Consider the following 18,474-nt stretch of genomic DNA (forward strand, 5'->3'; position numbering starts at 1 on the left):
CAACTTCTCAACTCGACGTCTTGATACACGTCTTGATACACCTTCTGTAGTACATCACGAACTAAATCAGAACCTCTCTGGAACTCAACAACTTAAGCGTGAAGCTCCATCTTCAGGAAAGAGCATATGAACACTCACATGGTTTGGAGAGGAGGAATGATCATGATATGCTGGACAGAAATGGTTACAAGGAAAGAGTTTTCCAAGGTGTTGAAGATGGAGATTGGCGGGGGTACAGGTCTTATGGGGATAGTAGTAATATGAGAATCAGCGGGACCAGTTCTCACCAAGGAAGGAACGAAGAAACAAAGAGAGAAGATAGGTACGTACGACTTTCTGTTTTAACTTCTGTATTATCTTATGGATTTGGTTTGCTGGTTCAACAAGTCAAAACCGATAATCGCACCTTAGCATTTAGATTAAACTTCTGTTTTCATATAAGATTTTTGTTGTTGTCTTAGACTGATAATAAAAAAAAATCTCTAGATTTTCTTTTTGATATCTTTTTTTTTCCTTGCTCACAAGTGATAGTGATACAATATAGAATAAATACAAAAAACATATTGTTTACCATAAAACTATGAATTTAAAAACTTACTAAATCTCAACCCGCGCGATTGTGCGGGTTTTTGTTTTCATTTATTTTTATATACATATTTTGTTTTTAATTCTAAATTGGTATATATATTATAATACGTGTCTATCAATTTTTTAAACATAATAAGTTTACGATATATTTCTTTCATTGAATAGATTTTTTTAAACTTTCACATATATTTGTATCTTCTTCTATATATATATTTTTGGATTAATATTTCATTATTAAAATCATAATTATATATATAAAGATTAGTAAAATATTATTTTATTACCATATTTAAAGATATTGTAACATTTCACAAATTTAGAAATCTTTTTAAAAATTAAACTTTTTGCTTCATAGATTTATATTATCGAGTATATAATTAAAGATTTAGTTTTTGTTTAATTTTAAAATAAACGGTATAGTTTAAAATTTGTTTTCAGTGGTTTAAGGTAATAAAGATTAATCATTGTTAGATAATATGATTTTTGTTATTTTAAAAAAAATCTTTATAATTTTAAAAGTTAACATTGACAAATATTTAAATATTTAACATATGGAGGTATAGTATTACAACATTAAATTATATCTATTTAATTTATACTATCTATAAATCCAATATATCATATTGTTTAAATCTAATTATTGATAGTCCAATCAAAACTTCTGGTAAGCCTAAAATTTAAATGATAAGATTAGAGATTAAATGTAACATGACTTTCTAGGAATAAGTCCATTAGGTCCATTTAAAAAAAAAATCACACGTGAATCAAGATTGTGACTTATGTTTTAATATATAAGATTGTTAGTTATTAACCCGAAGAAATATTTAAGAAATTAATAACAAATGAAAATGAAAAGGAGAGAAAATAAGTTTAACTTAAAGACATTACATAGAATTTGAAAGTTTGTAAACACAAATACAATAGGCATAGCTTATATCTTTGGATTTCAGATAAGTATGTTTTATGCATATAAAACGAAAATAGATATTAGAAAGTATTAAAAATGGTTATTCATGCTCGAGGCCTATGCGGTTCGCAGCGTCTCATACATCTCCTTTTGGTCCAATAACACAGATTGGTCTTTCTTATGGTGAGACAACAAAAGCAAGTTTTAATCGTGCCGTTAACGCAACTCATTTGTTGACAATGTCTTTTAACAGGTAGATCATTGGGTCTTACCTGGCCACTGACAACTATATAAACAAAACAAAATTAACAACAACAACAACATTGTCGAGGATATTACGATGTAATTACATTGGTGAAAAAGATAGATAATGAACAAAGGAAGATTATTATAAATGCATACATTCATGAAGAGAAAATACAGCAATCAGGACAATGTAAAAGATAGCGAACTGTGATGACGACATATTGTTTTTACTTGTGATATTCTTACGATACACACCGTATGTTTATTATTATTTCTTTTGAATTTAAATTTTGCTGGTTTGATGGTTGAAATTTCTTTTTAAATTTGATTAATTTATAGACTTTTTTTATTAATTGATAGATCGAAATTTCATTTCTGCATGGTGATCCGTAAAAATGGTTAGATTTGTTTGACTTGTTTTGTGGTAATTTTATTGGTGTTTATCTTTTTTTACCTTACTAAGTTGTTTATAGAAATAGTCAAACTATTGTATGGTAATAGTATTAGAACAATACATTTTGAATAACAAAAAATGGTACATTCTGAAAATAGTGATTAAAATGATGTATTTATATAGATATTTTAAAATTATTTGTTAAAATTGTTGATTTGTTGTGTCTCGCTAATAAAACCCAATATGTATTTAATGTTTCAACTTGTGTTTGATTTTTTTGTAGGGAAGCTGAAAGTGTTGGACAGTGAGTGGGTTCAGGTGATATTCTTTTGTTTTTTGAAAGAATGTTAAATTATTCATATCAAAAAAACTTTTTTACAACATGATCAGTGCTTGTTTTAACTGAAGTTTTGTATGAAAAGGTTTAAAACTGTAACTTAAAATCTAAGTCTAGAGGATCCGGAACTGAAGGTTGGTTCTCTGGAGTTTTAAATATGGGTTTGAAAGCGAAGTGAAGCTTAGGATCACATACGTTGATGAGAAACTTAGGTTGGGATTAGGGTCTAGAGGATCATAGTTCGTCTTTAGGAGGCGTCAATAATACAATTATATACTTTGATGTCTCTTCACTCCTCCGTCCATTTGTTTTCCCGTTCTGCATCAGTCTATGCAATCCACTACAGAAAAGAAGAGACAACATATGTGCACCTGCGAGAGTGTGTAACGGTGTAATATCACAAATGTGTGTTTAAGATGGAACCTTGTGGTAATGTAAACTTCGTTCCAAGAGTGATCACTTAAGATGTTAGCTACATGTTATGAAGTTATGTTCAAATCCAGAACCACTCACCAATATCTTTTAACACTCGAAATGCACCATCTACAGAGGAACAATTGCCACCTGTTGAGGAATACAGCATACATTCTTAGTTTCCAAAGATTCAATAATGCTCTCGATACAAGTTTACTCCTCTAGTACATAACGTTAGATGCACAGGTGTGAATGATGATTACCACAAGCCTAAATATATTCATTACATATTTTAAGGTCAAAATATTCATTACATAAACACGTCGTTTTCCCCGCCTATGTCATCTTCAGTCTTCCCCTACCCCTTCACCTTCCATGGCCAAAGTTATTGTCTGTTCTACCGCAATCAAACATATTCCTTCTGATATCCGCTGCACCCCTCCCATGCAACAGTAGATTACAATCACAGCTCTCTCATTGTAACCATTTTTTATTTGAATGATCCAAACACATAGCTCATAAGCCATTGCATGACAGATTAAAGGCGTGCAAATCAAAATAACAGACTGGTTGATTGTTTTAATGGTCATCAGTTGAGCTCATATCATAGTATTGTTTTAATTGTTTTAATGACAGAGTATCCACGTAGGCAAATTTAATCAGCCTATCATAGTATTGAATTATGCCATGTCACCCAAATCAACCTAAACGACATATTAGGCAAATTAAATCGGCTGAACGAAGAAGAATTACGATCGAACGGCTGAGATTTCTTCGTTCCAATCTCTCAGTGCTCAGCTATGGCGATCCGTTACGCGAGCAAGGAACCTCGATCCGAGCAAGACGACGACGTTTAGGATGGCGGTTAACTGCTGGCACCGGAGGGGTGGCGAGGAGCACACCTTTTTGAATGTTGTGACATGAGAGCATAGGAAGATCAGAGACTGAGAGACGGAGATCGGCCACGGTGGACTTCTTCTCCGGGTACACAATGCACTTGGAGATTATTTCTCTTCACCACTATCTCTTGCTTGACAGGAAAGGAAGTGAAAAGGGCACCGCAAAAACTTCGAAGCCGTTGGTTAAAGGCTTTGTGCATGATAACGATGATGAAGTCATGAAAATCACAAAGGTCTTGAAGAACAAAAGGGGAGGTGACCCTCTATTCAGCGAAATTCATATGTCGCGGTTGGATCAAGCCATGGCTGAGCCATTGCCAAGGGTTAAAAAAATGAGTGGCCAGGTCAGTTATCGTGATCAAGCCAAGCTTCATGAGCTTCAAGTCATGTTTGTAGGGGAAGCAAAACGTAGAACCCAGTACTCTACAATTCTTGGTGCTTACTTTAGTGGTTTCAGGGAAGCCAATAAGCTTCTCAAGCATTAAAGTGTAGTTTTTGAGTGTTCGTTTTTAAGATATGTTTTCAGGTCAATGTGTTTAGAGAAGCTTGGTTAGTTTTGTAAGGGTTAAAAAAATTGTTTACTTTCAGTTTGTTTTTTTAATTCTTTATTACAAGTTTCAAGCAACGAAAGAACAATGAATGGATATTTTAACTAAACAACAGTCAATGGTTAAAGTTAAAAAGAAAGCAAGATATAAAGATGTCTAATTGAATTTGCATCTTTGTTTATGGTTCACTATAAGAGAGAGAATGAATGTTATATGTCACAATTTTCTATGGAGTAGGAAAGAAGCATAAGAGAGAAGTAGAGAACAGTTGTGAATGGTGTATTAAGTATGGTAAAAGCAATAGAATGTGTTTAAGATCTATAAGATGAGGAGTAGTTCATATGAGCAGCTCAGGTTGGGGAATGTCCTGAGGAGGAGGAATGCACGGTTTTGGCTACATGAGCAACACAAAGTTAAGAACTAAGACAACATTTGTTCTTGATTGAAACAACGTGATGGGTGACTAATGAACTGTATTGTTGCGGGAATTGCTTCTAGCTTCAGGACTTGAAATGTCTACATTTAGGGACAAGAGATGATTGAGGAGTGAGTTTTAGAGAGAAGTTTATTAGAGTCCCATAATTTCACATTTGAGCTTCTTTTCTTTTTGTTTAATATATGTCCCAATTTGGAGTTTATTTTTATTCCTCTTTTCTTTGCTGTAAAATGACAAATACAGACTAAAACCAAGACAAGAAAAAGCGAAATTTGGGTCACAGCACTTTTATTTTCAATTTGGATAGAGAAAATAGAAAGAAGTCATTTGAGAGAATTGTAATGTCTAAATCCATGTGTGCTTTTATTTAATTAACAGTACCATGCCTGATGGTGGGCGTGGCAGAGATGGAAAAGATCACTTCTCTAACTCAAGTGGAGATCACAGCTTTCAGGTAAAGATGATGTTTGTTAGATATTTATTGTTGCATAGTATAGTTCATGTGACAACTTGCGTCTTTTATACAGGTGAAAGAAGAACTGGAAGCGCTGACTAAGACGCGTGACGTGCTTCATGATGAGGTATGAGGTCTGATTTGCCAGATAGGCAGTTGGTAGATTTCAGGAATCTTTTACTGTTGACATATAAACCAATGGAGCAACAGTTTCCTTAGTGTGGGATGGAAGAAATGATTGTATAGTTTCGATTTTAAGGTACTGGTGATGGAAGAGAGATTGGAAGTAAAAGAAGATATGTGCTCAGAGCTTCAAAAGAATTTTAAGGTATGCGTCTACTAATATTTTACGAATTCAACATGTTCTATTTTTACTATGGTTTTTTCTCATATGAAATGGTTAAACACAGAGATTAGAAGATTTATTGAACAATGAAAAGAAACTGACTTCACAACGCCGAAAAGAATTGGCAAAGGTAAACAAACATAGGCTCTCAGAAAGTTAGTTTTATTAGGGTTATTTTTCTTGACTAAGTTCGACTATTGTTATATGTTTCTGGTAGCTACACAAATCATATTCAAGGGTCAGAGAGTGCAGTGACAACCTGAAAGGCTGCGAACAGGAACTCCAGGTTAGATTCTAATTTTTTGTACGCTAGTGATTGTCATTACATAATGATTAGGCCTCATGGTGACATGTCTGTGTTTTTCTATTGCAGTCGCTTGTTAATTCAGCAGCTAGAGAAGGCGTGGCTGGTGCTGATGAAGGACTAGAAAACGGGTGTGTAGTACAAGGTGTAGTGACAAATTGATGAGAGTAACGAACACAAAAGTGTTTATGGAAGAATTATATTAGACCCTCATGAAAATAATATTACAAGATGCATAGTTTATATAGAGAATAAATCAAACTAATTTCCTAAACTAATATGGAATAGTATATAATAGATAATGATAAACTTTCTATTCTAATAAATTGATGTCTATCCTAATATTGACTATTGGATTGGATCGATCTTCTAGATCTCCCAATACCCTCCCTCAAGCTCATACGTGGTAACACGTATGAGATTGAACAATCTTCAAATTAGGTGGTAGAAGTAGCTCATGCACTAATCGTTGCGGAAGCTTGATGAATGTCCCATAGCTTGCGATTTTGCAAGTAGAGATAGATGATCTGAGTTTTGGTTTGAATGTTTGTTTTATCCATCCTACAATGAGATGATTGTTTGCTTTGCAATCTTCACAGTAGAGTGAATCGGCTGCCGGTAGACTGCCGTCAAGAAATCTGAATCTTCGTGAGCTAATAGCCATACGAAAGTTGATGAATGAATGTCTGAATTGTTGAATGAATTTTCCTTGCTTCAAATCGAGAAACAAAGGAATAGAGAATAAGTTTGATGATTTGCGATTTTGCAAAGACACCAAGACTATGATTGAATAAAAATCTTCTTCTTCAAGTCGTGAATAAAGAAGTTTTTGAATGAGAAGTGATTGTTCTGCGATTTTGCAAGACAACACGAGAATAAGGATGTTTTTGATGTTTTTAGTTTTGTTCTTGCTCTGATACCATGACAAATTGATGAGAGTAACGAACACAAAAGTGTTTATGGAAGAATTATATTAGACCCTCATGAAAATAATATTACAAGATGCATAGTTTATATAGAGAATAAATCAAACTAATTTCCTAAACTAATATGGAATAGTATATAATAGATAATGATAAACTTTCTATTCTAATAAATTGATGTATATCCTAATATTGACTATTGGATTGGATCGATCTTCTAGATCTCCCAATATGTAGCGTAATGAATGCAGTCATTCTCATGTATGACATGTTATGTCGTAAGTATAGCTTTGTTTCTTTTGGAGACGAGCTTAGTGATATTTGAATATTTGTATTAATGGATAGGAGAATGAAAGGTAACAGGTTTACAAAAATGATACTATAAGAAGCCAGAAACCATACAAAGTTACTAGAAGAAACCTCTTCAAATGTGAAAAAAATACTCAAATGCTAAACCTCTTCATCATACATTAGTAGCTACTTTCCCCGGAATCAACTCCACTGACTCTTCATCAACCTTCTCACTGTTGTTCAACACTTGAGCTTGACCACTGGTGGGTTTCTTAGCCACGGTCACAGACTGCTGATAACCAATACCACCACAGATTGTAACAAGCAGACAAACCAACCCAACCGGACTCGCATGCTTATCCCAAATCAGAACATTAATCACGACAGTCAAGAACTTGTTCACAACCTCAGTCACCGTAAAAGCCGTCGCGGAGATGGCTTTCCTAGCAGCAAACCCGCTAATAAGAGAACCAAACACACACGACAACGCCACTGCAAAAAACACAACGGTCCATTTAAGATCTTTCCAAACGAAGCAAGAAACAGTTATTTTAATCCCAACTTTTAAAAATTGTCTAATTTAAATTTAACTTTTGCTGACTAAACCATCTATCTTATTAAAGTAGAAGTACTTTAACTCTTTGTTTGGCAACATAGATAGCAGTTAAAAAATATATAATGTTGTTTGAAAATATGGATAGCAGTAAATTAGGAAAAAAAATTAATGGGCTTATGCTATTAAAAAAATTGGAAGTCCATTACATTATATTAAAAAGTAATAGACTTATGTTAATTGATATACATATTCAAATCAAAATAATAATTTAAAATTAATTTATATCAAAAATTCATTCAAAAATATACATATATTCAAAAATTGATTTTTACTAACATATTTTCTAATAACCATTACAAAAATGTTTTCAATATATATAAGAAAAATACAATACAAAGCTCAATTTCAAACACCAGCTTAAATTATGGTTTTTATATTTCACACTGAAATTTAAAAATATATGTGATTATTTATATGATTGTACGTATAAAATAGGGCAATTGTCAATAATAGGACCTTTTGAAGTTTATTTCTCAAAAATGGCACTAAAAGGAGAAAGTCACAAAAATGACATTCATTAAAAGGTAAAATATCTCTAATACCATTGGTTTAAAATTAAATAAATAAACAAAAATAAATAAATAAAAAATAAAAAAAATAAAAAAAATGAAAAAAGAATTTTTTTTTATAGTTTCAGATTATATGTTTTCAGATTTGAAATTTTTATAATTTTTTTTTTTGAAATTTTTTTTTTTCAAATTTTCGTTTTATAATTTAAAAATATTTTTTGAAACTGTTTTTAAAATTTTTATTTTTTATTTTAGTATTTATTTTTTATAAAATTTTAAACCCTAATTCCAAAACCCCACCCCTTAACTCTAAACCATAAGATTTGGATTAATTAACCCAAGGGGTATAAGTGTATATTTACCTCTTTAATGAAACATATTTTTGTGACTTAGAGCCTTGAGTGCTACTTTGGGAACAAAAACTTGGTTTGGTGCTATCCTAGTCTTTTACTCTATAAAATATTATTAATTATAAGATTACTTATTTGATGGTAGATATAAAATACAATTAATTATATGATAACACATATTTTTATAACCTATGATGACACATATAGGATATATAATAGTGATTAGGGGTGGACGTTCGTTTTCGTTTTCGGGTCTGTTTGGGATTTCGTGTTCGGTTCAGATCTTTGAGGGTTCGGTTCGGATTTGGATAACCAATTTAAATTATTTTTAAAAAGTTAAATTATTATATTCTTTAATTTTTAAAAAAATTATAAACAATAGAATATATTACATATAAATTTGAATAACATATGTCAGAGTACCTAACTTAACATATATTGGTTTGGTTTAAATATTTGTATAGAAAATTAATAATTATTTAAGTATTTTTGGATTTTTGAGATATTTTAACTATTTTAGATATTTACGTTTGATTATTTGTATATATTTTCAAATAATTAAACGAATTTAAAAGTATCATATATATATTCTGGATGTTTTTATATATATATTAAATCTAAAAATAAATAATATATATAAATATATAAATCTATTTTGGATATCCAAAATACTTCGGTTCGGATCGGATTAGGTTTCAGTTCTTCAAATACCAAAATTTTGAATAATTCGGATATTTAATTAATTTTGGTTCGCATTTGATAATACTTATTCGGATTGGGATCGGTTCGGTTCTTCGAATTCGAGTTTTTTGCCAAACCCTAAATAATGACATAAAAAATAAATAGCATCATATTTTTTTAAAAAATACACCCGCGCGCCCGCGCGGATCAAAATCTAGTTTAACTATTTAAGATAAACGAAAAATCAATTCGTTTATTATCAGTAAAGATTATTTATAAAGGTTAGATCAAAGTTATTAAGAAAATTAAGAAGAGTATAAGATTTCCCAATTTTATCTATATTTTGCTTTTTGAAATTTTGATTCAAGTTGGATTAAGATTTTTACGTGACTCGATAGAAAATATAAGCACATAAATGAGATTGATATAAGATTTTTGTTGTTGTTTTTAGACTGATAATAAAAAAATCTTGATTTACTTTTTGATCTTTTTTCCTTTCTCACAAGTGGTAATGATATGGTGTTAACTAGAATACATATTTACGAAACTAATAGCAAATCAAAACAAAAAGGATAAAGAATATGCCTAACTAATGTGCATCATATCCATTATATATTAATTCAGAAACATTAAAACGTTGTTATGTAGCCACATGTCATCATGAGAATGAAATTCAGAATTCTTAAAAAATTAAATTGGTCAATCTTAACTTATATTATATTTTTTATTAAACTAACTATCAAATTAATAAATAGTATACAAAAGAATATTTTCGTACTTTCCTTAAATTAAAGTTACAAAATTACATAATATGATTAATCTATCAATGACAATTAATGGTTATGAGTAATAAATATTTGATAACAATTTTTGCATTTTAGTTCCTTTTTATTTAATTTTATATTATTAAAAGATATTAAACAATCACATTACCATATAATAAAAATAATGTTTTTCTATATTTTATATTTTGAATCTTTAAAATGACTATAAATTACTTAAAATGTTTCACACTAATAAATTGTGATCAATGGTTTAATTTTTTTTTATAATAACAAGATACAAATGATCATAAATCGTATGAATATGAAGTCCTATTTAATAGACATTCATATTATATATTAATATAGTTTAAAATTAAACTATATACATATAAAAATACATAAATATGTTAATTTCTAAATTTGTATTGAAAAAATATTGAAACCTTAATATTTTAATTTTAAAATTTGCATTGAAAAAATCGCATATTAAAAAATCATTAGGCCTGAATCCTACAATGGAGCTTTTACATGAAATTTTGAATTTCATTTTTTTAGTCAATTTTTTTGTCCTGGGGGACTATGTTAGCTGAAAGATGGTTATCGGTTCAAGAACGCAAGGTGTTCCGTAACAATTGGTTAAAAAACCTGAAAAAAAATGTTGAATTCTCAATAATAAATATTTATATTAAAATATACTATATATCTATGTACATGTCATTGAACTTTAGTTATATATCTTATTGAATAAATAAAAGGATATGTCATTGAACTTTAGTTATATATCTTATTAAATAAATGAAACGATAGTTTTGATTTATTTACCAAAACAGTATCGTAAATAAATAAGATGTATTGTTTTGATTTATGAGTTTATTCTAATTTAATTAGATATATAATACATAAATGAATACAAATAAATAATAATATATAAAATTTATTTTTATATATGATCATCCCGCGCAATTGCGCGGGTCTTAATCTAGTAGAATATAAAAGTGTCTAAACACAAATACAATATGCATAGTTTGTATTTGTTGGGCTGCAAATAAGCATGTGTTATTCATATAAAACGAAAATAGATATTAGGATGTATTAAATAAAATGGTTATTCAAGTTTTTTAAATCTTTGATGTAGATTCTCGAGATAACTTATGGCTTGCCGCACCTACGCGTACATTCTTCTTGGCTCATGTAGCACATGTTTTGAGCCTTAACTTTGGAGGAACAGCAAGAACAAGTGTGGTTTGGTTTTAGTTCGTGGCATGGGGTCTGCTTGCAAGTTGGTTTAGCTCCAACACCCTGACCATCGACAACTATATAAACAGAAAGTAACAACAATATCATTTGGAGGAGAAAATAATTATCAAAAATATCATAATGTGATTACAATGGTGAAAAAGATATTTGATGAACAAAAGAAAACTATTATAAACGCATACGTTCATGAAGAGGGAATAAAGCAATCAATATGATGCAAAAGATAGTGAACTGTGATGATGACATATTGTTCTCTGTAATATTCTTACAATACAAACACGTTTTTTTCTTTTGAATCTTTACGTTTACTGGTTTGAGGGTTGAAAATTATGTTTAAGGTGGAGATCAATTTATAGATTTTTAGATTAATTTATAGATAAACAATATGTAAACTAATAATGCATGCCTTGTATGGAGATCCATAAAAATTGGTTAGATTTGTTTGACTTGTTTTTTTTTCTAATTATGGTGTGGTAATCATATTGGTGTTTAGCTACTTTTATTTATTAAATAGAGAGAAAATAAGTACAACTTTCTGTTTAACTTCTGTTTTCTTATGAAATTGGTTTGCTGGTTTCAACAAGTCAAGACTGGAATGCGTATGTGTAATACATGGTGTAGCGTAATGACTGCAGTCATTCTCATTTATGATCTGTTCCGTCTTAAGTGTAGCTTTGTTTCGTTTGGAGTTGAGCTTAGTGATATTTGAATATTTGTATTAATGGATTGTTGAATGAAAGGTAACAGGTTTACAAAAATGATACTATAAGAGGCCAGAAACCATACAAAGTTACTAGAAGAAACCTCTTCAAATGTGAAAAAAATACTCAAATGCTAAACCTCTTCATCATATATTAGCAGGGCCGTGTTTGAATAAAGGCCAATAAAGCATGTGTTTCAGGGCCGACAAGGAATATATAATTTTAGGGGCCAATTGTAACAGAAATCTCTTATAGCTCCATTGGTAACTGCTGCTGTTGTTTAGGTTACGGACCTGGGATCAAACCTCCACAACTGCATATGTTATTGTTTATACAATTTTTAAAAGTAAATGGGCCACGAAAAAAATTTGGCTTCTGGGCCAATAATGTTCAGGCACGGTTCTGTACATTAGTAGCTACTTTCCCCGGAATCAACTCCACTGACTCTTCATCAACCTTCTCACTGTTGTTCAACACTTGAGTTTGACCACTGGTGGGTTTCTTAGCCACGGTCATAGACTGCTGATAACTAATACCACCACAGATTGTAACAAGGAGACAAACCAACCCAACCGGACTCGCATGCTTATCCCAAATCAGAACATTAATCACAACAGTCAAGAACTTGTTCACAACCTCAGTCAAGAATTCGTTTATTATCAGTAAAGATTATTTATAAAGGTTAGATCAAAGTTATTAAGAAAAGTAAGAAGAGTATAAGATTTCCCAATTTTATCTATATTTTGCTTTTTTAAATTTTGATTCAAGTTAGATTAACGTGACTGGATAGAAAATATAAGCACATAAATGAGATTGATATAAGATTTTTTTTTTTGTTTTTAGACTGATAATAAAAAATTCTTAATTTACTTTTTGATTTTTTTTCCTTGCTCACAAGTGGTAATGATACGGTGTTAACTAGAAGACATATTTACGAAATTAATAGCAAATCAAAACAAAAAAGGTAAAGAATATGTCTTACTAATGTGCATCATATCCCTTATATATTAGTTGAGAAACATTACAATTTACAACATTGTTATGTAGTCATATGTCACCATGAGAATGAAATTCAGAATTCTTAGAAAAATAGGTTGGTTCATCTTATCTTATATTATACTTTTTATTAAACTAACTATCAAATTAATGAATAGTGTACAAAAGAATATTTTCGCACTTTCCTTAAATAAAAATTACGAAATTACCTAATATGATTAATGTATATATGACAATTAATGATTATGAATAATAAATATTTGATAACAGTTTTTACATTTTATTTCTTTTTTGTTTAATTTTATATTATTAAGATATTAAGCAATCACATTACCATATAATAAAAATAATTTTTTTCTATATTTTATATTTTGAATCTTTAAAATGACTATAAATTACTTAAAATGTTTCACACTAAAAATTTGTGATCAATGGTTTAACTCTTTTTTTATAATAACAAGATACAAATGATCATAAATCGTACGAATATGAAGTCCTATTTAATAGACATTCATATTATATATTAATATAGTTTAAAATTAAACTATATACATATTAAAACACATAAATATGTTAATTTCTAAATTTGTATTGAAAAAATATTGAAACCTTAATATTTTACTTTTGAAATTTGCATTGAAAAAATTGCACATTAAAAATCATTAGGCCTGAATTCTACAATTGAGCTTTTACATGAAATTTTGAATTTCATTTTTTTAGTCAATTTTTGGTCCTGAGGGACGGTCGAGGCTAGGTTAGCCGAAAGATGGTTATCGGTTCAAGAACGCAAGGTGTCCCGTATCAATTGGTTAAAAAGCCTGAAAAAAAATGTTGAATTCTCAATAGTAAATATTTATATTAAAATATACTATATATCTATGTACATGTCATTGAACTTTAGTTATATATCTTATTGAATAAATAAATGGATATGTCATTGAACTTTAGTTATATATCTTATTAAATAAATAAAATGATAGTTTTGATTTATTTACCAAAACAGTATCGTAAATAAACAAGAAGTATTGTTTTGATTTATGAGTTTATTCTAATTTAATTAGATATATAATACATAAATGAACACAAATAAATAACAATATATGAAAATTATTTTTATATATGATCATCACGCGCAATTGCGCGGGTCTTAGTCTAGTAGAATATGAAAGTGTCTAAACACAAATACAATATGCTTAGTTTGTATTTGTTGGACTGCAAATAAGCATGTGTTATTCATACAAAGCGAAAATAGATATTAGGATGTATTAAATAAAATGGTTATTCAAGTTTTTTAAATCTTTGATGTAGATTCTCGAGATAACTTATGGCTTGCCGCACCTACGCGTACATTCTTCTTGGCTCATGTAGCACATGTTTTGAGCCTTAACTTTGGAGGAACAGCAAGAACAAGTGTGGTTTGGTTTTAGTTCGTGGCATGGGGTCTGCTTGCAAGTTGGTTTAGCTCCAACACCCTGACCATCGACAACTATATAAACAGAAAGTAACAACAATATCATTTGGAGGAAAAAAAAATTATCAAAAATATTATAATGTGATTACAATGGTGAAAAAGATATTTGATGAACAAAAGAAAACTATTATAAACGCATACGTTCATGAAGAGGGAATAAAGCAATCAATATGATGCAAAAGATAGTGAACTGTGATGATGACATATTGTTCTCTGTAATATTCTTACAATACAAACACGTTTTTGTTTTTTGAATCTTTACGTTTACTGGTTTGATGTTTGAAAATTATGTTTAAGGTGGAGATCAATTTATAGATTTTTAGATTAATTTATAGATAAACAATATGTAAACTAATAATGCATGCCTTGTATGGAGATCCATAAAAATTGGTTAGATTTGTTTGACTTGTTTTTTTTTCTAATTATGGTGTGGTAATCATATTGGTGTTTAGCTATTTTTATTTATTAAATAGAGAGAAGATAGGTACAACTTTCTGTTTAACTTCTGCTTTCTTATGAAATTGGTTTGCTGGTTTCAACAAGTCAAGACTGGGATGCGTATGTGTAGTACAAGGTGTAACGTAATGACTGCAGTCATTCTCACGTATGATCTGTTCTGTCTCAAGTATAGCTTTGTTTTCTGTGGAGACGAATTTACTGATATTTGAATATTTGTATTAATGGATAGGAGAATGAGAGTAACAAGTTTACAAAAATGATACTATAAAAGCCAGAAACCATAACAAAGTTGCTAGAAGAAAGCTCTTCAAATGTAAATACTCAAATGCTAAAACCTCATCATCATACATTAGTGGCTACTTTCCCAGGAATCAACTCCACCGACTCTTCATCAACCTTCTCACTCTCGTTCAACACTTGATCTGGACCATTGGCCGGCTTCTTAGCCACGGTCACGGACTGCTGATAACCAATACCACCACAGATCGTAACAAAAAGACAAACCAACCCAACAGGACTCGCATGCTTATCCCAAATCAAAACATTAATCACAACAGTCAAGAACTTGTTCACAACACCCGTCACAGTAAAAGCCGTAGCGGATATTGCTTTCCTCGCAGCAAACCCAAAGAAGCTAATAAGAAACCCAAACACACACGACAACGCCACAGCGCAAAACGCAACGGGATCAAACAAGCTCCCTCCTCCGTTAGCATTCACCGCCGTGAAAACGTCCGTGTACTCCCCCGTGAGGAACCAAAAGATCGGCGCAATCATCAGCGACAATAGATTATTATATAAAACAAACCCCCACGTGTTGAGCTCAAGACTCGAAACCATATGCTTAATATAAACCATCTCGGTAGTTATCGTAACGAGATAAGCCAAGGCCCACGAATAGGCCGTTAGAGTGAACGCAGAGTCGTTCGCCACGTAACCAACCGCGCCAGCGAGGATCACTAGCAGAGACAAGAACGTGAGCTTCGAAGGACGCGGCTGGGAACGAAACACCGTATCCGCGATCGCGACGAGGAGAGGGGTGAGAGACCTGAACACGATGAAGGTGTCGACGTTAGCGTGGCGGAGGAGGTTCGTGTTGGTGAAGATGGCGAGGTAGAAGACGACGGCGGCGGGGAGGAACTTCTTGGCGGTGTCCCACGTGAAGGCGTCGTGGTGGAGGAAGCCAAGCTTCCCGAGGAGGTAGACGCCGACGGTGGAGGTTAGGTACTGGAGGGCGGTGAGGAGGCCGGGGTAGTTGAAGTAGGTGATTGCGAACTTGTTGATGACGGCGAGGAGGCTGGAGCAGAGCGCGTAGCCGACGACGAGGCTGCTCGTGGCGTAGGAGGAGGATGACATTGTGTTGTGTGTTGTGTTTGACCAGATCGGAGAAGAGAGGAATTGGATCTGGATCGAGAAGTATTAGAAGGAGGGAGGAAGGGAGGGAGGCGACGACTTATTTACATGAGTGTCGTGCGGGATTGGCTATTGCATGTTTGTAATCTTTTTAAGTCTTCTGGCGTTACTTTTTAGTTAATGAATCAGTGTTAATTTGGTCAAATCAACCACTAATGGAAGCTAATTAACAAAATGATTCTTTGTGGGGTATGAAATATACAGCTATACATTTTTGTGAATTGAAGTTATTATCCGCGGGTTGCGTCCTTTTTGAGCGTGGGTGGTTCGTCTGAATACGGTGCGGGTTGGGATTATTTTAAAGTATTTGTTAACCCGTAAAGTTTTCAAAGTATTTCTTAAATACTTTTTGTAAAAATATATAAAATATTATATAATTATATAATTTCAATTATAAATATATTATTTTAACATTATTTTCTAAATAATATTTACTAGGTGTTTTGCCCGCGATGCGGGCTTAAAAATTTTCATAACTTTTGAAAAGTTCTTTGTACAATATATTCATTATACTAAAATAAATCTTAAAATAAATTAATATTATATTTTTTATATAATTAAAAAAAATTATTTGATTAATATTTAATTATATAATTTATGTTTTAACTTTTTACTAAAATACTTTTTCAGATAACAATACAACATACATCTTTTTTTTAAATTATATTTTTAGTTTTTGGATAATTCAACATTCTATTTTAATTATTTAATTAAAAATTTTATTTGATTAATATTTAAATATATAATTCATCATTTTAACTTTTTATATATAATTCATGTTTTTAACTTTTTACTAAAAGACTTTTTCAGATAACAATACAATATATACAAAAATTATCTCTTTTTAAAATTATATTTTTAGATTTTGGATAATTCTTACTATTATTAATTTTAATCAATTATCTAATCAAATAAATTAAAATTTCGTTTTTATTTTTTTATTTAATTATACATTTTATTCATTAAGGGTATAAACGATATTAATCACTATAACTTTTAATGTGAGAACTCGATTCTAAAAATTTATTTCGCAAATAATAGTATAGATTTTTTATATAATTAAAAAAAAATTATTTGATTAATATTTAATTATATAATTTAGGTTTTAACTTTTTACTAAATTACTTTTTCAGATAACAATACAATATACATCTTTTTTTAAATTATATTTTTAATTTTTGTTTAATTCAATATTCTATTTTAATTATATAATTAAGAATTTTATTTGATTAATATTTAGTTATATAATTCATCGTTTTAACTTTTTATATATAATTCATGTTTTATATATATATATATATATATATATATATATTTATTTATTAAATGTATCTGAATAATAAAAAAATCAATACTATTAAAACATGAACATTATTTATTGATAAAAGTGATGCTCAACTATGTATTTTCTTTATTTAAAGAGCCACTTATTATTAATATTATTAATTCAGAACCACTGTTAATATTTATTTCTACTTTCACCGGACATTGTGTTTTCAAATAAATAAATACCCCTCATTAATGGTAGAATGGTAATTAACATATGGACTAACAAGTTACTAGGGTGTCAAAATGAGTTAGCTCGCTCAACTCAGCTCAGCTCATGGTGAGTTCGGATCTTTCATGAGCTAACTCAGCTCAACTCATCTACTATATGAGCTTTAATATATAAACTCGAAGTCAGATCATCTAGATCATGAGTTAAATGAGCTAACTCGCGATCATACATAAAAATAAAAAAATTATAAAAATAATTAAAAAATAAAAATAGAATATTTTTTATAATATAATTTTAAATTTAAAAATCCAAAGCTTTTATCTTTAAATACTGAATAAAACCAAGACCTAATAATATATTAAATCAAAGTTAAATCAATGGTCCAAAAATATATTTTACATAAAAGTCATGTGATGCATATTCAAACTCTTTATCTCTATTTAAATCGTAAAGATATATATTCCGCATGAAAGTCTTAGGAATATATAGTTTTATATTTTAGTTCCAAAGATATATGGTATGAGGATTTATATCAATATTCTTTTACATTTTAGTATATATTTGTTACTTTTGGTTTTATATTTAAATTTTATAAGATAAAATATGATTAGTATAGAAATTATTTTTTCTTACATAAGAAAAATAGAAGTCATCCATATATATATAATTTAG

General features: G+C 30.1%; 1 protein-coding gene and 2 long non-coding RNA genes across 3 annotated transcripts; 1 reads left to right on the forward strand and 2 right to left on the reverse strand.

Annotated features, from left to right (window-relative positions):
- Window positions 1-1,437: 1,437 nt before the first annotated feature.
- LOC111214549 lies at window positions 1,438-3,236 on the reverse strand. The gene is made up of 2 exons (XR_002663935.2): window positions 1,898-3,236; window positions 1,438-1,781 (listed from the first exon to the last, which is right to left on the reverse strand). It is a non-coding gene; the product is annotated as an uncharacterized LOC111214549 (long non-coding RNA).
- A 298-nt stretch (window positions 3,237-3,534) lies between these two features.
- On the forward strand, window positions 3,535-6,005 carry LOC106441532. Its single transcript, XR_007331035.1, has 3 exons — window positions 3,535-5,699; window positions 5,787-5,855; window positions 5,943-6,005. It is a non-coding gene; the product is annotated as an uncharacterized LOC106441532 (long non-coding RNA).
- A 9,080-nt stretch (window positions 6,006-15,085) lies between these two features.
- On the reverse strand, window positions 15,086-16,423 carry LOC106434506 (GDP-fucose transporter 1-like). Its single transcript, XM_013875380.3, has one exon. The coding sequence runs from the start codon at window positions 16,245-16,247 to the stop codon at window positions 15,234-15,236; it is 1,014 nt and encodes a 337-aa protein (XP_013730834.1). The 5' UTR covers window positions 16,248-16,423; the 3' UTR covers window positions 15,086-15,233.
- Between the last annotated feature and the right edge of the window lie 2,051 nt (window positions 16,424-18,474).

Source organism: Brassica napus, chromosome A3 (genome assembly GCF_020379485.1).
Source record: "Brassica napus cultivar Da-Ae chromosome A3, Da-Ae, whole genome shotgun sequence".
NCBI lineage: Eukaryota > Viridiplantae > Streptophyta > Magnoliopsida > Brassicales > Brassicaceae > Brassica > Brassica napus.